General features: G+C 41.3%; 1 protein-coding gene across 4 annotated transcripts in view; it reads left to right on the top strand.

Moving 5' to 3' along the window:
* Positions 1-2,280: 2,280 nt before the first annotated feature.
* GAB1 (GRB2 associated binding protein 1) overlaps positions 2,281-22,692 on the top strand; it is a 96,345-nt gene continuing 75,933 nt past the window's right edge. For 2 of the 4 annotated variants that reach the window (XM_077783028.1, XM_077783029.1), the window contains exon 1: positions 2,417-2,607. In XM_077783028.1, the coding sequence (XP_077639154.1) occupies positions 2,536-2,607 (72 nt within the window). In that variant the 5' untranslated portion in view covers positions 2,417-2,535. Of the gene's footprint in view, positions 2,608-22,692 lie in introns of all 4 variants that reach the window. The other 2 variants (XM_021526504.2, XM_021526507.2) reach the window with 2 other exon arrangements.

Genomic DNA, 22,692 nt, shown 5'->3' with positions numbered 1-22,692 from the left:
GGATGCGTAGCTCAAATGGCTGAGAGCAGAAAAGAAAATCCACTGCCATGACTAGGAAAGGAGCAGTCCATGAGACAACATCTTAACATTTAGAAATTGTGCTTTGCTGTATTGTTTTCTTCAATTCCACAATGCAATAAAAACATTTTATGTCCAGTCATGAGGCTTGTGACTAGGCTCAGCAACTAAGTACAGTCTAAAAGGCAAGCTTTGTTGTTTACTATTCATCACTGTGACATTAACTCTTTTTCCCTAGTGTATACATGACAGGGATTAAACCCCCTCACAAAACTGATAAACAAATACATGAAAACTTAAGCTGGAGTCCAGGCTGACACTGGTTTCTGTGTGTTTTAGAACACAAATGTAATGTTTTGAAATTTGACCTCAGGGACAATCTTGTGTCTCTGGACCAGCTAACTTGTTTGGTTGGTGCCTCCATGGAGACTGCTTAACCCAAAACAAGCTTTCTTTGATTTGCCCTCAAAGCATGGGTTAATTAATGGGATTCAAATGAACCATTGGATCACGTCACAATGCCCCAGTGCCAATGGCATTTTTAGTTAGTTCACATTGGCTCCACATGTTCTAAATACTGAATCGTCTCCAGTGTTCCAAAGGATACTGGAAAATTTTGTGGTCTTATCTAGCACTTGAATAATGTCAAATGTTGAGATTATTAAACAATGGTATTAGTGGTTTAAACAAAAAACTTGCACTGAAACCCAGTTTGTAATCTAAACCTAAGAGTACAATTTTAGTTCATGTTTACTAACCAAATCACTTTTTTATTGTTTCCACCAGCCCCGCTGAGGAAGCTGAAATGATGGTGTGCAGAAATTCATGCAAGGATGGTTTGAATGCTCAGATTTATGTGCTTTGAAAATTGCTAAAGGCTGACATTCATATCTTTTCTTATTTCAAATGCTTTTGGCAAAATATCTTATTTTATGATCTTTCTTGTAGTGCTTAGTAATGCTTCATAATGTCATAATTATCATGACAAGATTTATGTTGGAATTGATGCACAGATTTTAACACCTCAGCCTTTCTCCTTTATTTTTTCCTGTTATTTCTTTGAATGCTCCTATATGCTACAACCACTGCTTTGTAACTTTTAAATACACTTATACCTAGATGAAATGTAGCATCATCGGGCTCCCTTCAGCCAAGGCACACTAGGGGGACTATTTCTCTGCAGTGAAACTTCACTGGGACTAGACAACAAAGCCGCGATCCCATTCCACAACCTGCCATTTAGTAATCTGAAAAAAATTTGTTCAAAAATTATTTTCGTTAAAAGTGTACTATTATTTTTTCTTTATTTAATAATATATTATTTATTGATTATATTTATTAATGTATTTGTTATTACTTATTTAACCCTTTTCTGACGGAGTGAAAAAGACAGAGAGCATTCACAGCAGAGCTGGTGAACGACCTGGACAATTAAGGATTTTTTTTTTTTTTTTCCTTTTTTTGTTATGGCAGTTTCAGACTTGCTATGAGAAATTTACTTAGGCCGCGCTATTTTTAATGCAGTTTTAATAGGGATCTTTAGGTTGGGTTTTGTTTCTTTGCTTGCTTGGTGTTTTCATTTGTTTTCCCCGCAGGGACCGAGCCCGTCCCTCGGCCGCGTCCCCTCCGCTCCCGGCCGCGCCGCCGCAGTTCTCGCCGGGTGCCGACTACAGCTCCCAGGATCCCGCTGGAAGCGTCGGCCGGCCGTCCCTCCCTGCCTGCCTCCCTGCTTCCCAGCCCTTGTTGTTTGAAAGGGCTCCGGCGGAATTCCGAGGGGGAGCCGCGGCGCTCGGGGCGGCGCCGGGCGGGGGCAGGCGGGGCGGCACCGCCGCTCGGCGCCGGGAGAAAGGGGGCTCGGGGGGGACGCGGCGCCGTGAATTCCAGGGAAAAGCCTTCCCCCGCTGGCCGGCAGGGAAGCGGACCGGCTCCGGGCCACGGCCCCAGCCTCGGGACAAGACCCCTCCCCGCGGAAGGGAAGGCGAGGAAGGGACGGCAGGCGTGCTGCCGATCCCCTCCTCCCGGCGCAGGGGGAGGAGGAAGAAGGAGCGAGCAGGGAGCCGCGGCGGCCGGCGCTGAGCTCGGAGGGGCGGGCGGGAGGGAGCGAAGCCCCCAGCGGCCCTGCCCAGCGGGAGGGTCCCGGTGGCACGGGGGAGGCGCCACCGGCGCGGGGCGGTGGCTGGATCCTGGATCCTGCCCCGGGACGCCGAAGTTGCGGCGGGGCGGCGGCCGCCCCTGTCGTCTCTCTCGATGTCCGTGTAACTCGGCGGCGGCGAGCAGGAGAAGGCAGGGAGGACCCTCCCGCCTCAGCCCCGCTCGCCGCCCCGCTCCCCTCCGGCGGGCTGTTGTGCGAGAGAGACAGACAGACACACACACCCTGCGCCCCGTCCCGCCCCTCGCCCCGGGAGGCCAGGCCGGGCGCGGTGCTGCCGCCGCCGATCGGGGCTCCCCGCGCCCGCTGCTCGAGGAAGAGAAGGAGCGGGAGGCGGAGGGAGCGCCCCGGCGGGCAGCGGCGCAGCCATGAGCGGCGGGGAGGTGGTCTGCTCGGGCTGGCTCCGAAAGTCCCCGCCGGAGAAGAAGTTGAAACGCTACGTGAGTGCCCTCTCCCACTCGCGGGCCGCGCTCCCCCTTGCTCCCTCCCTTCCTCCCTGCCCCGCTTCTCTCCCGCCGGAATTCCGCGCTCGCCTCCCGCTCCCGCCGGCCCGGCCCGGCCTCCCCGCGCGGTCCCTCCCGGCCGGGCCCGGGCGAGCCGCCCTCCCCTCCGCCTCCCCGTTCCAGCCGGGGCTTCTGCACGCCACGTCCCTGCCGCTTTCCCAGCGCCTTTTCTTTTCTTTTCTTTTCTTTTCTTTTCTTTTCTTTTCTTTTCTTTTCTTTTCTTTTCTTTTCTTTTCTTTTCTTTTCTTTTCTTTTCTCCTTAAAAAAGGAGAGCTGAGCGGTCAGATGTTTCAGCCCAGTTTTTATCGCCTTTCCGAGGGAGTCGGGAGAGGGCGGAGTTTTCCCCCTCTTCCCTCCGAGTCCGACCTCGGTATATATGTATTTTTAAATGTAAACACTTGCCGTCCCGGGGCTGGTGCCCGATCCCAGGGAGGGCGGGGGCTGCCCCGGTTCCGCGCCGCTCCCGGCGGGATTGCACCCCGGGCTGGAGCCGGGGATGCCTCGGAAGCGGTCTGGCTGGGGCGGGGGGAGCTCCGCTCTCGCTCTGCGCACCGGGAAGAAAAAAGAGGAGGCAGTTGTGAGAGAAGCGCCCGTGTCTCTCTCGAAGTTGTTGCCGCTGTTGCTCGGTAGTGGCTGCGCTCGCAGGGGCTCCGGCGGAGCGGACGGGAAAATGGAGCGCGTTTGCTGAGCGGGCAGATTCCATGACAGGGCACAGCGGAGCTGCGGGGCCGCCGGGGAGGCTGTCAGGTCACGTAGGAAGGAAGGATGGGTGATGCCAGGAGTCATCGCTGCTGGCTGAGCCCTTTCCCATTGGCACCCGGCTTGTTTCGCGGCATCTGTGTAATCGGGACAAAATGCTGGGCCTTTTTTTTAAACTCTTTTCTTCCTTCGCCTTCATTCCCTCCCTCCGCCCTCCAGTGTTTATCTTTTTTAAGCAGCTAAAGCTTCAGATTTATTTGAGAATCTGTGAATACAGATCTTAGCGTGACTGTGTTATTTTTGTCTGTTAGCGATTAGCAGTCTCTTCTTGAAGGGACTTTGGGCGGGTTTTTTTAAATGCCAGGAAATCTGTGAAATGAGTCCCTATTTAAATTAATAAACAATATTTGGGGTAGCCCATTCTCTGGTTCCCAATGTCAGAAATCCTCTTTGTGTAAAGGAAAGAGAACATCCTGATGAGACATAGCAGGGTTCTGCTTCCCCGCTGAATGGACTGCTTTTTTGGCCAATTCTCTATGTCTGTGTGTGTATTCACAGGACACCTCTTCACCAGTGTGGAGGAATTAAGAGCAGTATTCATGTTTTTAAAGACTTTTAATAAATTTTCCACTCAAACTCTAAATCCTGTGAAGGGTGCTGTGTGTAAATGGACAGAGTTTGCCCTCCTAAATCAATCTCATTAATCAGTCTCATAATATGCCAACTTTTTTCCATGTAGCTGCCCTTTCAGTGTATTTATAGCTCCATTTCTATACTGGAATTACACAAGAACCTTTGAGGGGAAAACCCCGACTACAGCACTGGTCAAGTGGTTCCCTGTCCTAAAGAGGTAATTCCTTAATTTTCATTTGAAAGGGGGATCTGCTTTTTGAGTAGGCAGACTATCAGGATGATAATACGGCAAGCTTACCTTAGCGTGATTTGGTTCAACATTAGCATGCATTGTAGGCCGTAAGATCATAAGTTTAAATCCTACACGTTATTTTTGACTCTTTTCTGCTTGTGTGAAAGAAAGATACCACTTAGAGAAGGGCTTAAAGTAAAATTCCTCCTGTTTGTCTGTAGTGCCTGCTCTGTTGCAGGCTGAAGGCTGACACTCCCTTCAAAGACCTAAAAGTGACCTTGACGTTATGGTAGCCGTCTTGGAGCAAACAATAAGTTGATGTATTTAAGACAATGAACTCCAGCTGAGTGCACTGGCTGGAGAGTTGGCTTGTGCTCCCTGTAATTCTATGCTTAAGTGAAGGCACAGCAGAGAGCTGCCTTTTCCAAAGCCATGTTTTATGGTGGTAGTATTTCAAGGGGCTGCACCAGATCAAAAGATGGGAAAGTGATTTCAACAGGAAACTGCTTTTCTGCAACGCATACTTTTCACAGGTATATATGGAAAATTGTAACTTCGTGCTCTATTAAGTTTTGCATGCAAATGTTGGGGCGAACCCAGGTTACCATCTGGAAATGGAGATAAAAAGTCTGATATTGTTTTTAAATATGGTTTAGTTCCTAGAAAGGGTGAAAAGGAGCACTTTGAAGCTAATATACAGACATAGCTTTCACAGGGACTTTGATTTTTAGTTTGAAACTGTTGGATGAGGTATTAAAGCTAGCTTATACTCATTTCGAGGCTAAAAAAGTAAAAACCCTCCAACCAGCCCTGTCCTGCAGGTGGTATTCCAGATTTCCTTGAGTGTATGCCTTAATGCCATGAATGTCTGTTTCTTCTCTTAGGAGTTCTGTTCTCATGCCTTGTTCATGTGGTTTTGTTACGGAATTAATGTTCTGACAGCCATTGGCACCTGCTGTCAGTTCCCTGGAGCTGCTGTTCAGAACAGTTGGAGGTAATAGACTGGTTGTTTCCAGCAGCACATCTCTGAGGAAAGTACAAGTAACTTTTAGTGCTGTTGGGAGGTCAAGATGTGGATTTAGCAGAGGAGAAGGAAAAGGGAGTTGGGGATAAATCCTGCACAGCTCTCCACAGCCTGTGCTCTGGTTTCACAAGTACATGAAAGAACTTGTTTGTGCAGAGAGATGGAGGACTGCTAAATTTCACAGCTTCTGCTATTTTCTTATATGTTTTTTTTTCTTCCCTTGTTCCATTGCCTTAAAATTTGCAAACGTTGATGTGATCACTTTAACTTGCTGTGATTTTTCTGTTCTTTTATTTTTAAAAAATGTTGTTGGAAAGCCCCTTTCTCCCCATCTGTCCACTAAAATGTGATAGTAAACCTTAGCTTCGTGGTTTTCTGCTGCATTGCAGTTCTGCTGTATATGTGCCAGTTAAAATAGCTGATGCTTTGTGGTGGCAGCACAGAGGTTTTTTACTACCATTATGCTAGGAAACCACCAGATATGTAGACACATCTGTCCTTGGTAAAGCAAGAAAGAAAAACTTGAAGAAATAAGAGTAAGTCTTAAATTCTCTCCTAGAATAACTATGCTCTTGTCTGGGGTAGGCTAGTACTCAGTAGGACACCTGGATGTGCATTAAATTAGAAAGAATGTTAGCAATGATGGTTGGAAGTCTACTGATGTAGTATAATAATTCCCAGTATTCTGAGGGAATCTCACCAGTGCATATAAATATCTCAAAGTCTGGGGCCAAGAGGTTGATGCCAGACTCTTTTTGGTGGTGCTCAGTGACAGGATGAGGAGCAATGGCCATAAACAAAAAACACAAGAAGTGTCACCTTAACATGAGGAAGAACTTCTTTGCATTGAGGGTGGCAGAGCACTGGAACAGGCTGCCCACGGAGGTTGTGGACTCTCCCTCTCTGGAGACATTCCAGCCCCACCTGGACATGTTCCTGTGTCACCTGCTGCAGGTGACCCTGCCTAGGCAGGGGTTTGGACTGGATGATCTCCACAGGACCCTTCCAGTCCTACCTGTTCTGTCATTCTAATATGTTCTACTTAGAAATAGGTTTTATTAGATAAAAGGTAAAACTCCATCAAACATACTGTGTAGACTAAGCACTTTGGGATAAATTGGTTCCGATTTTCTGTATCTAATAGGCTTCCCCATTCTTCTTACAGTTCAGAAGATGATTTTTGAAAGTAAAGTAAGAAACCTTAATTTTTATGTAAGTGTGGCTAAAAATCCTGTGGTTATTTGACTATTCCTACTGACAGTTCATTTAGCTATTTTAAAGAAATGAGTTTAAAAAAGAGAAATGGCCTTGATCACCCTTGATTTCCCTAGGTTGTAAGAGGCACTGGTATGCTACAATAGCATCCTCTTACTTTCTAATCTTTTCAGTTGTAGACAGTGACTAAAGAAATGCCAGATTATTAAGATGCTTAATTGTTATTGATGTTTGCACTAGAGGCTCAGACAGCATAGGTACAGAAGTGGAATATTTTGCTGTTTTTTTGTTTGGTAGTTACTCTTTGCCACTAGTCACATAGGTGCATCTTCTGTTTTTGGTAATAGTTAAACGTGCTAAGATATGTAAGGATTTTAAGAAATGTTATATTTATCAGGTTAGTTGTAATTTGGTAAAAGCTGCAGTGCCTGACCAAAGCCCTTTTATCTGGAAGACACCTGTTTGTGTTAGGCTTTTATTTGTGATCTTTCATCAGCATAATGAGCAAATTCATGAAGCTGGTTGGTTTACAGGAAAAAACCAAGCCAAACTAAGATGAGCTTGTCTGACATCATTCAGTGCTGTCCCCATGGAACAGGGTCAAGTTAACTCAAGAGAGATAAGTATTATCAAGAAACATTATGTGACATCTTTTGTATTCTGAACTTGATTGTGCTTGTGCTACTCAAGAAGTTGCTGAAGAACTCACAGAGATTGGTGTTCAGGCAGGAAACCTTCCTTCTGGAAGGAAGTTTAACCCTCCCCTTTTGCTGTGCACTGGTCAGAAAACAGCAGTTCCACTTTTGATCCTTTCAAACATGGGTTAGTAAACCCTAAATGATGAAGTTGAAGGCATGACTAAACACAGTGTTTTTGTGGATTATAAGTTACATTGTTTTGGGTGCCAGTTGAAGATGCTGATACGATCTTGAGTACGACTTTAGGGCTATAGCTACATCCTGAGTGAGCTGTTGGGGTGTAAGGCTCACTTGAGGAGCATGGAATTCATCATACAAGTATTTATCATCTTTGATAGGACATCAGCAGCTGGTGTTGACTTTGCTGCCCAAGCTGCAGCACTCTTAGTGACTGACCTGTGGTGCATGCTCTGAATTAACTCCCAGAGGATGATTGCAGAGAGTAAGAGCAGGTACCAGCATATAAAACAGATTAAGAAGTCTAATATGTGCGTAGTAAGATTATCTTCGGCTAGTTATTTTAATTTTTATGTAGTTTACCATACTATTAATTTGAGCATTTCTGAGCTTGGGGGGTGAGATGGTACTTGAACCACTTGAATGCATTTTTTTTTTCCTTGGTGTAGATAGGAAAATTGGAGACCTAATTAACAGAAATTGTTCTGTTCCTCTTGAAGTGCAGGTGAACTGCTGGATATATAAAATAAGCCAGATATTCTAAATATGTTAAATGATGTGAAAAAGTTTTCCTAACATCTGTGAAATAATTACTCCTAATTTGAGAACACAGTAGCTGAGAAATGAAGGAACAATCAAATTCTGACTTTTCATTATATTGAAGGTGGTTCTCAATTGGATGTATAGCAATTTATGGATACCTTTTCAGTATTGCTTCTGTGTTTTGATAAGTCTGTTAATGAGATTTGGTGCAGCTAATCACAGGGGATTACAGTTCAGTGAGAAACTAAGAGAGAGCAGGGAGAGGAAGTGGAAAAACAAATCACTGTCTGCTATTTTCTTGATGCTGTACAGTGGCTGCTCCTCCATGTGTGCACAGAGTCTTGCAGTATTGAAATTAAGTATGAGTAACATATATACTTAGCAGAGGAAATAATGAAATAACATTATTTTAATTTCCATTTATACACATATGAGCTTGATTTGCATGCCTTTTAGTCAATTATCAGCCCAGAACAGCTGTGTGAAATGTCAATTGGATAAATTGAGAAAAGAATGTTTTATTGGACAGTTTATCTTAAAAAAGTATAGACCTTGACTCAAAATGAGCATCAGTTCTGGAAACCTTTGGTAAAGCAGGTAACTCTTTCAGCTGAGAGGTAATTCTTGGTATTCAACAATCCCTTATTTAGAGGGAGAAGAAAGTGATACACAGAGCTGTTTCTAGTGTCCTTTTTTCTCCCTCTTTAAGTTTTAAAAATGTTGGAACAGTGGTCACTTCTGAGGCATGTTTTATTTTTGTCTTTTTTGACATAACTTTTGGGTCACATTATTAGAATCAAATGCACTCTTCTACAGATATTTAGAAAACATTTACTCCCCACTAAATTTTACTGATGACTTTGATAGAACTGTTGGCAAAAAAAGTGAAAGGAACATCAGTTATTCAAAACAGAGTAAATTTAAGGAAGAGGATAAACCTGTGGGTTGTAGGTGACTCTGGCTTGGGTATCTTACACTTCTTTAGTCCTTCTTTCATCTTTTCCTTGTCTAAAAGTAGATGCCACTGAACTGTATTGAGTGAAATGTTTTCCTAAATCAAGAAGAGGAGTACAACTGATGAGGTGCAAGTTTTGTTTTGACACAGAGCTAAGATTCACCTCCTTATTTTTTTATTCTCGCTTTTGCAGTGTTGCAGTGACAGACTTCTTGAGACCTTTTCAGAATTACCTTAATGTGCTTCAGTGAGTAATCATTTTATTGCCCATAGAAGCAAGTTCAACTGTTGCAATTTAATTGCAGTATTTCATTAGGAGGGACAGACCTTATGTCTTGCAAATTACTTGAGCAAGGCATGCAGAAAGATCATACAGAAAGGGATAATCTTGTCAAGGCAGGTAAGTGTTGTGTACAGGTGAATATTGTACTACAGTACAGTAATTTGCTTCTATTTTAGGGACTCTAATGTGAATTCAGCTCCTTATATGTACAAACAACTAGCTCTAAAGGAATACTATGTATTTCTTTCTTTTTTCTTTTCCTTTTTGTTTTTTTTTTTTTTTTTTTTTAGAAGGATGGAGGGAAGATTCTGCCATCTCCCAGCTGCAATAATATACTGTTTATTTTCAAGTTCCTCTTTATCAATTATTGATTATGCTTTTACATTGGTTCTTTTATGAATTCTCTTGCTTATTTGCTTTAGGAATAATGTTCATACAGTTACACAAATCATGTTAGCTTTGTAAGTATTGTTCAGTGCAATATGCTAGGTGTATTTGCGGACTTTTTATTTTTAAAGAAAAGCACTTCTGGCTTCCAATAAAAGGTTACGTAGTATGTGTTTTGTAGTTGTGTTTGCTACTAGCTGTTGACAAAGGTTTTGTTTCTCATTATGAACTTTTGAAACTCTTTAAAACATGCCACAGTGCTTTTAGTTGTAAAAAGTACTCTTATGTTATGTAATATATGACTGTCTCCCTAGTAGTATCCAGTGAGGAAATGTTTACAAGGTAACTTTTTGAATGAAACAGACTGAATTAGCTGTTGAACTCTCTAACCATCTTTTTCTTGGTATGTTTTTGTTTTTCAACTGAGAAGGAACATATCTAATTGGTTTTTTTGCCTAAAATTACAACTCTATGATTAAACTCCCTGAGGTTATGGTGACATATTTTTCTTCCTTTTCTTTTCGGGGTAAATGGCAAATGGAGTATTTGGAGTTGTCTCTCTTGGAACTGGTGGCACAGCAGCATGTAATTAAAAAGGTCAGGTAGCTATGTCCATAGCTTTATAAGGCTTGTGTATTATTAAATATAATATCTCTGCATAATGCAAATAATTCTGTTTAAAAACATACCTGGAGAAAGAGGTGATACTTCAGCTAGGAAGCTGTGCCAAGATCCAGCCTCTCCCTTCACACAGCCAAGTTTAGGCCCCACATCAAGTAGTGAATTAAATGAAAAGCTTTTGCTCCTTTTTATTTTGTACAGCAATTTCTTGGCAGACTGATTTAATAACAATTACTCTTTTTCAGGAGCTGTTCTTGTTCTTTTGACTGAGAATTTCTAGGAAGCCAGAAAAAAGCTTTTCCCTCTCTGTGTCTTTTAAAAGGAGGTAATTTTTGCCTTCTGCCACAGGCTGGCTAGCTCAGATGAGAAACCTTGGTTGGGGGGGTGCTCTCAGGCCAGTGGCTGCACCTGGTGCTGAGGATGGTGGCCAGGCACTGGGATAACCTTGCCTACCAGGAGAAAAGCAACCTCGCCCCTTTGTCTGTTCCCAACACGAGTTTTCCAGCCATCTCACTGGTGACACGTGGGTTGTTCTGCTGCTTTGTAAGTGAAAACACAATGCTAGATAAACCCTTCATAGCAGTGGAGATAGTGGCTGTCGCAAAATAAATCTGCTTCCCCACCCTCTTCCCAGCACAGTCAGCCTTGGGGCAGGGTGATGGCAGAAGTGCTCCCTCCTTTTTCCTGGGTAACCAGTCTCCACCCTGGGAGGAATGCGATGGGTTTCAGTGGAGAAGGCCAGCAGGCTCCTCTCTCTGGGGGCTACAGCCACCACCAGGCTCTTCAGTTTTCTGCCTCAAAGCAAAATGGGGGAAGAAGAAAAACAACACAAAATTAGACTTTGGTTTATTTTTCTACGTTGTCTGAGGTTTGGGATTTAAAAGCAAACTAAATCCTCTGTAGGTGTTTATTTCTGACAGTAGGAGTTCACTGGATTAGATTTGGGATATGGAATAATACAGGAAGCTTTTCAAACAGTTCAAATGACCTTTTTATGCAATCAATACAGAAGAATTGCAGGGCTTTGGGGAGGGGTATTAAAAGGGTTAATACACAAATTATATCAGATAAAAAGTGGATTTTGAGTTTCAAAATAGAATGCTACCCATTTCTAAAAAAAAAAAAAGCCATTCTTAATGTTATGTGTCAGTTTGTCATTTTCCCTTTGTATGAAGAATAACTGCACTGAGTCAGGTAATGTGTTAGACAAACATTCCCATTCACACTTAATGCATATTTCTGTTACAGTTTTCTGATGCTAGTGTTTCCATGTAGATTCATAAACAGGATCAGATGTAGTGAAGAAGCTGCACCTGGTTTTGGGATGGTGCAGGGAGAATTGCTGCTTTATAAGGAAAGCTTTTTGAAACTGGTCCTAAGTCCATATACAGAATTTAACAAACATTTATGGTTTTTAAAAATGCATATACATATCTGTCATCCTTAAAAAAAGAGTAAAATACTGACAGCAAGTGTGCCTCTTTGCAGCAAACACTGAAAAGTAAGGAATTTGTTAGGAAAGAGATGGTGGGGATAATTATTTGATGCTTCTAATGGTTGTTGTAAGGATTGGTATGTGTTTGTTTCATCAATAAACAACCAAGAAAGAGGATGTCAGTGTAATGTATGAACTTGATGTGAATTGACAATTTGTCCTTGCACTGTTTAATTAAACAAAAAGAGGGGGCAGGGAGAAAGAGAGGAGTGTTTGGAGTGTAGCTTGAAACAGAAGAGGCTGGTGTTTTCCAGGGCAAATGAGGCAGTGGAATGCTCTGCCATGTGGCATCCACACTGGGAATGCAGGAGATTCTGGGTAGGCTTGGAGAGAATCCCCCATCTCTAAACATGAACACTAGGCTGTGATAAGAGGAAACTTCTAAAATATCATGTTGTAACTGATTCCTTTGGTTCACTTGTGTGATCCAGCCTTTTCCTAGTTCTGCTGATGTGCAGGAAGAGTCAGAGGTAGGCCGTGAGTGTGATGCCATCTGGCAGTTCTGCTTTCCTAGAAAGTAGTGATCTCTATTAACTTCGAGATTTAAACTACAAACTGACAAAAACTTGTTCTTTTTGAATCTGTTACTTGTTACATAATTCTGTGATTTCTTTTGGTGCTCTTCATTAAAGAAATGTTTTCTTTCAATTACATGTTACACTGGGTGATGCTCTCATGGTGCCCTTAGACAAACTTGTTGTTTACAAAATCCTTCCCCGTTGCTAAGGGAGATAACATTAATAAGTGCAAGAGTAGGGATGTCAGTAAGTGCATCTTCCTGAGTCTTGCATGTCCTGGTGCATTTCCATTCACTGTTTGTATGCACTTATAGCTGAAATTGTTAGCATCATGCTGTGTGAGCAAGTTTTGCAGTCTAATGGCTTGTTACTCAGTGTGAAATAATGCCCTCAAAACTGAGGTCATGTCACGCTCTTAGTTATGACGTATCTAATGCAGTTGTCTGTGTACACAAATGAAGGAAAATTGCATAAGCTTCTCAGCACTGTGAAAAATAAATAAAATTACTCTTCACTACCAAAGGTCTGTCAGCAGAGAGGACACACTTTTATTCATTTAGGAGTCAGTCATTACTAAAATAAAACCTTGTTTTGTTTTGTTTTTTTTCTGGACTTTTGGTGTGGGGAAGGGAGAAATGGGGGAGGGGGAAGATCTAAACTGAAGAGTAGGATACAAGTGACTCATTAGTGTAAATTGGGAAACTTAACCCTGGTTTCATCCCAGGGTAATATTGTCCAAAGACAAGTAACTACAGAGTTTTCTGCTATGGTGTGTACTTCAGTGCTAAGTTAATTCACAGTCCTTTGAATTTTTCCTTGATCTAATGGCTCTGTTGATCTGTGAATCTCTGCAGCTCCAGGGGAAAAAAAAAAGAGCAGGAATTTATTGTCTGATTTATAAAGAGAATGACAGGAAGATCTTTACTGATCATATAATGGAGGCACCACTATCATTACATAAATTTGAGAGTATTCTTTGGTGGGGTTTTCTTACAGTACAGCCATAACTCACTGTGATACAAATCTGCTTGTTTGCTGTTTTAGGCATGAAATTGGCATGTTAATAATGCAGATTATTACTGCAGTTTGATAAACTTCAAGCTTCTGCTGGGATCTAAGAAACTGTGGATGAGACATGCAAAGTCGTAAGCAGCACTGCTGAGATTGTTTCCAACAACTGCTGGGAATGCAGTGCTATTCCCATTGGGGTGCATCTCCTGCCTTCTGCTTACGGGAAGAGGTTTTCCTGACAGTCTCTGCAACCAGCATCAGACAGCTGGAGAGTGTTCCTAACTGCCTTAGCTGGCTGGAGAATGAGCTTTTTGATCCTTTGCTTCAGGAAGTTTTTATTTTTAAAGAGAGGGCAAATGAAATGCTCTCTGAAATCTCAGTCTGCTTAAATAAAATAAGGAATAAGGAAGACTGATCTGTCCTTTTCAACTGGGAGACTGAGCTGGACAGATGTTTCTTAGTACTGAGGAGGAAAGTCCCTGGCTAAGGACTCTAGGAGGGTTAAAAGGTGACGGAATCATATGGGGACCTCCTGCTGCAATGATGGATTCAGCCCTGCACAAGCGGGATCAAAGATACAAAACTTGTGTCTCTTCATCCTTTCTTCCTCCTCCTTCTCTCATTGCAACTACTTTGTTTATTTTTCTACTTTTAAATTGCATAATTTAGTCCTTCCTGTCACTTCCTAATGTCTGAATCATAGGTAGCTCTTCCTGCCTGCAGTAAACAAACATTTTTACTCCTGGCACCTTTCCAAACATTGAGATGATGCTTATGAAGGTGGAGGGGGTCCCTCTGGCAGTGTGCTTGGGAAGCTAATTCAGGTGTGTACAGGTTGGGTAAGCTGCTTACTGCATGCTTCTGTGCCCAGCTGATTTCCTTGTCTTTCCAATCTTCCAAACTGATGGAGTTGCTGGGCTAATCAGGGCTGAGCAGGTGAATGGTAACAGATTATAAAAGCAGAGCATAAACTATGAGCTTCTGCAGTTAGTAAGAGCAGAAAGTAGATTGCCTCAAGTCTTGCTGCTGTTGGTGGTGCCCCTTGGCTCTCTCACACCTTTGCATATAGGTACAGTGCTGAGGTACAATGGTGTGAGTCATCTAACTAGTCGCTTGGGAGAAACACTGCTTGGTCTAACTCTCAGGCTTTCCTCATTTTTTGGATTCTTTCACTGTAAGGCAAGAAGATAACACAGGATACTTTGGAGCATGTGTCAGCCTCCATCAGCCTGCTGTATATCTTAGGCCACATTTGTAAAAGCTGCAAGTGTGTCATCCTCATTTTTCACATTATTACTCATCTTTCTTAGCTTTGAAAATCCTTTATTTTATTTTCGAATTGACTGTGACTCCAGAATGATACAGAGAAGACACAGCTGACACCCATGGAGGTTTCCCACCTGTCCTGTTGCATTTGAACTCTTTTTACTGGTTACTGTCCTTTAGGAAGAAAATTCATCTTGAGTAATCATAGACCAGCCTCACAATATGTTGAACACTACAGCTCCTGCACCGCATGTGGAACTATTAAATGGCCTTAATTTGATAAATGGAGACAGCAGGGGAAAGATACAGTCTTTTGTTTGTCAGCCTTGCACTTGTACCTTCCTGCTCATCTGTGCCTTCTCACTTCCCTCTCTGGTTCTTACTACTAAGATGCAAGAAGGTGAAAATAAGTTAAATATGTTTAGGATAGATTAGATGAGGAAAGAACACCCTGATTATTAGACTGACTTAACTGAGCTTTCTTGTAAAAGATAAAGAGATTGCCTTTTTCTTAAGTTACAACTTACCCTGAGTTTTCTGACAGTGTTGTGTATAGCATGGGAAGCATATCCTTTATACAGATGATCTAAAAAACCTACCAAAACCATTTTGCAGGTTGTGCCAATAAGACAAAGTAACAGAATGTTACTCTAGCCTAGTTTAGTACCAGTTTAAGAAAAGACAATTGAAGCAAAAGAACATGCCATAGGGATGCCTCATGTTCCAGTTTGTTCTGGCTGAGGCTACATATGCACAGGGATGTGAGGCTTTCCCTTGTGCCATTTTTTCTCATCCATTCAGTAAAGGAATTAATGAAGTTCCTCAGAAAGATAAGTGTGAGAGACTTTGAACCTGAGAGCTTGTTTTAGTTGTGGTTGCGTTGGATACCCTTTTTGCCATCATTCCCTACTTGCAGTGTTTTCCTGTGTGTAATGAAATAATTTACATTTTATTTTGCAATAGTGGGAGGAGTTACTTTTTCCTATGGCTGGGGTTGAAATTACTTTTCTGTCTGTGCAGTATGAAAGAAATTTTCTTGGGGGTGGAATTTGGGTAATGTACCATTGTACTTACTAGGGAATTGGAAAGAAAGCATTGTAACACAAGACAGCACCCTCTTAATAGTATATTCTAGTCTACAAATCATGGCAACCCCTTTCATAATAATACTGTACCATGTGCAAACAACTACATGAAAATATTTTTATCTGTTTGCTACATGCATTTTGGAAATCTTGAAACTTAGCAGTACGTATTCAAATAAATGCCGTGTTAAATACTGTAAAAAATGCTTATGTGTCCTTTCTACACCATGTGGTGAAAGTTCTGCTGAATCAGAAACAAAAATAAGGGCTGGGTCCTGTAATTATAGTATTATATTGCCTGTCTACTATTGTCTTTGAAGCTTGTAATATAAAGTGTTTTGGTTAAAATGAAGATAACACTTAACAAAGTACAATTAAACCAAATTTTACAGTCATTTGTGTTACTTTGTCTTGTAATGGTCCACAGTACTATTTTATCAGTTCTTGTCAATAAACATCACAGTGGTGTCCAAACCTTTCCGTTGGAATTTGAGGCTATTAAATTATACTCTTGCACTGAATTTCAGTGATTGCATTATTGTCATACATCTGAGGCAATGACAATCTTGCCTTCTCAAAGGATGTTGGGCTTTTTATTTCTTTAAGAAGACATAAGTGGTATTGAAGTGAAATCTGATGGAGTGTTGTATGATTTTTAGTAACTTGTTAAGCAGTGCTTCTAAGTTGCTTGTGAAATTTCAGTAAGTCTCATTGTCAAGTGCAAATATTTCTCTAGGCAATTGAATTATGCAGCCTTAAGTTGCTATTAAACACCTGTATGGTATTATGAAAAAAGTCGTGCTAAGCTTTATAACAAAACTTGTGACTGTGGACAGGTGTAAGCCAAGAAAATGGTTGTGGCCATAGCAGAAACATGCTTTCCCATGAAAATAAAATCCAGGGATGTAGCCACTGTAGTTGTGCAATACATTATCATAAATGTGATGTCATAGTCTCTGCAACTTTCTGAAGGGGTAGTCTGATTTTGAAATCAACCAAGTAGTGAATAACAAGCCTCTGAATTGGCTGACACAACAGCAGACAAGTCTGCATCATTTGGGGAAAGTAGTAATCTCCTTAGTGAATTAAACTATTTCAAAATAGAACTTGTTGACTCGATTTGTTAATCTTGGCTTTTCATGAAAAAATGCAGCATCCAATACTGATTATTTTTTTATAGCACATCCCTAAACTGTGGGCTACACAGTTAAGAAGAGACTGATTGGAAGACAGTTCATTGAGGCTGTATTAAACATAACTTTTCTTAACTGCAGTTTTTCTTTGGTAGCATTCAAACATTCTTATTCACTTGTAGAAAAAGGTCCCAAGATGCAGATGGGATTGCAGGACTGAGCTTTTGATTTATGAAGACAATTTCACAAGGGTGAAATTGCCCAAGGGTGTATTGTGAAGATTAGAACCCAGCAAATCTTTAAGATTTCAATGGCATAATACAGAAAGTTTGTTTGGGATAATTATTGTATGTGATAACAAGGACCTATTGCTTGAACTGTAACTCTGTTAGTCATGTGTTATTGTAACTTTAAATAGAAAAAGGGAGAGTCCTCCCAAGTTTCTTACGGGTCTTGGTTAAAAATTAAGTATTTTTAATGAAATTATTTGAAAGAACAAGTTGAAATTCAAATGAGTGTGGTAAAACTTACCTCAGTGTCCAAATAAGGATATATTCTAAATGTAATAATACACAGTTTATGTTTTTGAGTGATTACCAGAACCTCTTTATATATAGATCAGTTGAAACAGCTTAGGAATAAGTGATGTTCCAACAAAATTATATCTCTGTGCCTTCCTAGTAAGAAATAGGAGAATCTTCACACAACCTCCATTCCTGTGGTGTTAGGTAAAAACACAGGTAAATAAATAAGTCTTGCAGTGTGCCAGGAAGGTGTTCTGTGAGGGGTCAGCTGGAGCAAAATTTGGAGCCAAGAGCCTTCCTAAAAGGTGAAGCCTTGGCTTTGTCCTGGCTCAGTCTTTCCTCAAGACTTCTGCAGATGCCTGCAGAGGCCTACAGGTGACCTTTTCCAAGCTGATACCCATTCATTCTATTTTTTTCCCTTTTCAACTTTATTCACTTTAGAAGCAATCAAAAACTCCTTGCTTGAGCTCTTGTACTTAGCCATGTGCCATAATACCCTGCTACTCTTGTGACTTAATATCTTTCCTAAAAGGTAGTAGTCTTTTATTTTCCTTTTCCTTTTGGTCTCACTTTCCCTTGAAGATCTGCAGCTTCTGTGGCAGCTTGTATCTGTTCATCTTTGCTCTGCCTTGCCATTGATCTGTCTGTGAATGGTTCTTCATGCTCATTGTATGTAAACTTTGCATCAATGGCACACAATCTCTCTGCTCCTAAATGCTGCCTTTTCTCAGACTTGTCTTCTGTATACTACTACCACTAATGTTTTACTACCAAATCGAATGTATTTTCTGGTTTTCTTGGAAGTTGTCTTTGCAGCTGACATCTCTGTTCTTTTAACATACACCCAACATTTTCCTGACATTTAAGTCTCTTTGCCATTAGAATTGCCCATTCCAGGAGCTTGTAGATGGCCTTGCCCACATTCATCATTGGCTGGGCATGTAGGTGTTTACCAGACAGAGCTCACTGTAGCTGTTTTTGTTTTGTTATGGTTTGGGTTTTTAAAAATTGTTCTGGTGGGTTTTGTTTTGGTTTTTGTTTGGTGTCTGTTTTTGGTTTTAGGGTTTTTTTTTGCGTTTTGGGTTTTTTTTTTTTATGTCAGTTCTCCCTGAGCCTCCTTTTCTCCAGGCTACAGAGCTCCAGCTCTTTAAGCTGCTCCTCATAGCACTTGTGCTCCAGACTGTTCTCCAGCTCCATTGTCCTTCTCTGGACATTCTCCAGAATCTCAATGTCTTTCTTTTATGGAGGGGTTCAAACCACAGGATTTGATGTGTGGCCTCACCTGTGCTGAGTACAGGGGGACAATCACTGCCCTGCTCCTGCTGGCCACACTATTGCTGATCCAGGCCAGGATGCCACTGGCCTTCTTGGCCACCTGGGCACAGCTGGCTCATGTTCAGCTGCTGTTGGCCAGCACTCCCAGGTCCTTTTCTGCTGGGCAGTTCTCCAGCCACTCTGCCCCACCCTGTGTTGCTGCCTGGGGTTGTTGCAGCCCAAGAGCAGGAGCCGGCACTTGGCCTTGTTGAACCTCACACCATTGGCCTTGTCCCATTGATCCAGCCTGTCCAGATCCCTCTGCAGAGCCTTCCTGCCCTCCTGCACATCAGCATTCCCACCCAACTTGGTGTCATCCATGAGCTTACTGAGGGTGCACTTGAACCCCTCATCCAGATCATTGATAAAGATATTCATCAGGACTGGCCTATATATCTCTAAATGCCACAACTGTTTTTTCTTCATAGATTAATAAAATGCAGTCTTCCTGAAGATTGTATTTAATGCCATTCATAACTGCGCTATATCTCTATAGAAACTTATATATTATTATTTTTCCTGACTGCTCTAGCAGATTTATTTATGGTTTTGAACTCTGCGCTGTTTGGGATTAAGTGATAAAACTATTCTGAACTATTAAAACTAGAGGGTGATTTTTGCATTCTGTTCTCAATCAGGATTGATTTCTCCTATTATGTGTACCAGGGATCTGTGAGGTTATTCTATTCACTTGTGTGTTTTTGTGAAATGTTCTTATGTCTATACTGAGGGAAGGAACTACATACAAACTTTTCAGAAGACTTCATAGTGGAAAACATCTCTCTCTTTGCTTGGAAAGAATGTAGCAGGCTTTATATGTAATTGCCCTTTTTTAGTCTAATCTGGGCAGATTTAGAGATTCCTTTGTAGTTTGGACTTTGCCCATGTGGAAGTCCATGAAGGCCAAAATGGATTGAATTTGTGCATAGACAGAATTGACAGAATAGAGACTGGTGTGCATGGGAATTATCTCTACTCTTTTGGGAGCGCTGCCAAGATAAGCTGCTGTCCTCTGTATCAGCTGTAAAGTTTCTTTGTGGTCATCCTTCAGAAAAGCCCCAAATAGAGTGCATGGTTCAAATTCCACTGAGATATAAAAGCAAACACAAATATGAAAGCTGACCCCTAAAGGAATGCAATTTTAACTATAAAGCCAAATTTTCTTTCATTTAATGATCTCACTACCCTACTAATAAAATAATTACATTTTTTTAAATTTTATTTTTAATGTAACAAAACCTGAAGGCAATGGAATTCACAACATGCATTAATTCTGTCATCTGAATGAGGTAGAAAGTTTTGGAGTCTTCAAGTGCTTTGACAGCATTAGTCGTGTCTTCCCTGGACTGTGCCTCAATTGGTACATTTCTCCCAAATCGTGTCAGGCAAGTCTGAAGTGACTTGGCACTGGAACATACATTTACAATGGTGACATGGCTGCTGGGACTACTGCTTTCTATTTTCACAAGTCTTGACAAATTCTCCAAGAGTGATGTGTGACAAAGCAGAATTAATTGCTATGCACAGGAGATAAGCCCTGTATCCTATGTGCCAACCCTTCCAACTCAGAATATTCTGTGATTTGATTATGTAATCCAAGCCTGTTGCTGTCCAAGAGGAAATAGTTGCGTGAGCCCCCCTCACCAGGATTCTGCACAGATCAAGGCACCAAGGGCTGCTGTTGGTTGAGCTAAAACTGACTAGGCTGCATGTTTTGAGTTTTGCAATGACCTTGATTGGGGGAAAACGATAGAGCTGTTTGCCTATCGATGGGAAAGCAAACTGGAAGTGATCCAGACCTGTTTGTGCACTCTCCAGTTGTTCTGCTGCATCAATCTGTGCAAAGTATTCCTGAAAGGGGAGTCCAGGAGGGGGGTGGAGAAGGTGATGGTGTGTTATTTTCTGATCTTACTAACCAGCAGTGTTCTTAATGGGAATAACTGGAAATGAGGAGGCTACTCAGGTGTAATGAGGTTTAACTAATGTAACCAATGTTTCAACTTGTTCTACTGCATGTTTGCTCTGAGGCTTGTTTATGTATTGTATAAGCCAAACTAGCCTGTCTTGTTGGGTGAGTGTGGTAAAGTCTGCAGAGCTACGCGAATGTACTGTAATATCTTACATAGCATTAACAAAATACGCCCCTGTGCTATGACACACTAATGGCACATGAAATCTCTGTGCTTTTCAGACACATCTCAGAATGATGGTACCAATTTTTGCAGATTATGGGAAATCAGGCACACTCAAAAAAATACCGTAATACCAGCCTTTTGAATTAAAAAAATAAATCAAGGGACTTGAATTCCTGACAGAGGCAAATGGGAGTTGCAGTTTTTCTTATTGATGGTCTTGTGGATTGTTCTGAAATACAGTGAAAATGTGTTGATGGACAGTTTGTATCAAGTGAGGTGACTTATTTTTCTTTTTTTAGAACCCCTTTCCCAAGCTCACTGCCTTATTGGTCTTCTGGTGACCTTTTGGAGTTCATCACAAGAATATTTTTGGTATTTCATATAATATAGCTATTATGAACAGCTTCTTTCACTGAGAAAACCTAGGGTAATAAGAATGTAGCAGTCATTGTTCATAACATTTCCAATGCTAAGGAAATTTTTCTTTTCCTCTTGGACTAAGCTTCACGAGTGAATATGAAGCAAAATATCAGAAAGAATTTTTCAAGTGAGCCAGTTAATCAGAGCTACTGTAAGTTGATCACTATTGTGCTGAACAGAAAAACATTAAATTAGTCTGGTTGTGAACCAAGTTCTGCAGTTAATATATGTTTTACCAGTTTTGTTCATGAGAACTGCTTCAGCTATAGAATCAGGTCTGTTGTAAAAATTTGGGGCTTTGATGCCTCAAATTACTTTTTGAATCCCTTTTGAACATTAGTATGTAATACTTGTCTCCAAGAATTTGAAGTTTCTCAAAAGAGTTTGTTTCCCTCAAGAGAGTTATTCAGAATAGTTATCAAGATGAAGTATCTAATTACAATTCATTGATTTAATGACCTTTGAAGAAAAATGTTTTAATAACATAGAAATATTTAATTATTATTTCTGTTACAGTAAAAAATAAAATATTTTAATTTTACATGAAAGCAATAATAAAATTGAATCAGAAAACTAAAAATACAGCTCCACTGATATATGTTTCCAGATGTTTTTTTCTTCTGCTCTTCCCACTCTCCCAAAAGGTTGGAAGGAAATGTAGCTTTATAATCTTTGATTTTCCCGACTTCTCCTATTTTGAGAGCATTCCTAATGTGTTTATCATAGTTTGCTTGGAATGGTTTGTTCTGAGTTTCTTAGGGGAACGTAAAGTGAGCCTATATTTATGTATAGACTACCATGTGTCTTGCGTCTCAGTATTTCTGAGCAGTTACCTGATCTCCATTATCTGTGTTACAGGAAGGTTTGTGCAAAATGCTGGTTTTACAACTGGAGAGGCCATGACCCATAGTGATTTTTATCTGGAAATAGTAGCTAGAAAGGAAGATGTTCCCTCATTTGAAACTTCTCAGTAGTTTGGTTTTTTGGTGGTTTTGTTGTTTTTTGGTTTTTTTTTTTCATTATTCGAATTTTCATTCCAGTTATTTTGTGTGCCATGTAAGAAACTGCTGTTTTTAGACTATAGTGATGTTAGCCAGGTATGTGGGTACCATAGTGTCACCGCAGGCCCCCAGTCAGGTAATAATTAGCATTGACTCTATGATTCTCAGAAGGCTGATCAATCACTTATTATACTATACTTATTAAGAAAACCCATTATCCTTACCGACAGCCACGATACAGGTGGACTCAGTTGGTTCTCCAATCCAAACACCATCACCATTGGCTAATTAAGAAACTACCCTTTGGTAAACAAATCTCCATGACACATTCCACTTGTTCACAACAACACGTGCAGCAAGTGATGATAAGAGTTGTTTATCATTCTTTTTTCTGATCTCACAGCCTTCCCCAGGACAATGCCTGGGAAAGTTGTGCGTTGCTCTCTGTGGCCAGAGAGCTGCTGCCACACCATAGAGATGAAAATCTGGCTTTGCCTGGGATTCAGAGGTACTGGTGTGTGGTGTTGCATTTTAGTTAAATGGCATGCTCTGTCTCACCCCTCAAAACTGTATGGTTTATTCCAAGTTTGTAATCCTCGCCTGAAGTGTCCTGTGTTTGTAATCCCGTTGGGCCAAATCTTATCCCGTGCCCG

This window comes from Lonchura striata, chromosome 4 (assembly GCF_046129695.1).
Source record: "Lonchura striata isolate bLonStr1 chromosome 4, bLonStr1.mat, whole genome shotgun sequence".
NCBI classification, from domain to species: Eukaryota; Metazoa; Chordata; class Aves; order Passeriformes; family Estrildidae; genus Lonchura; species Lonchura striata.
This window is presented reverse-complemented; position numbering and strand designations above follow the sequence as displayed.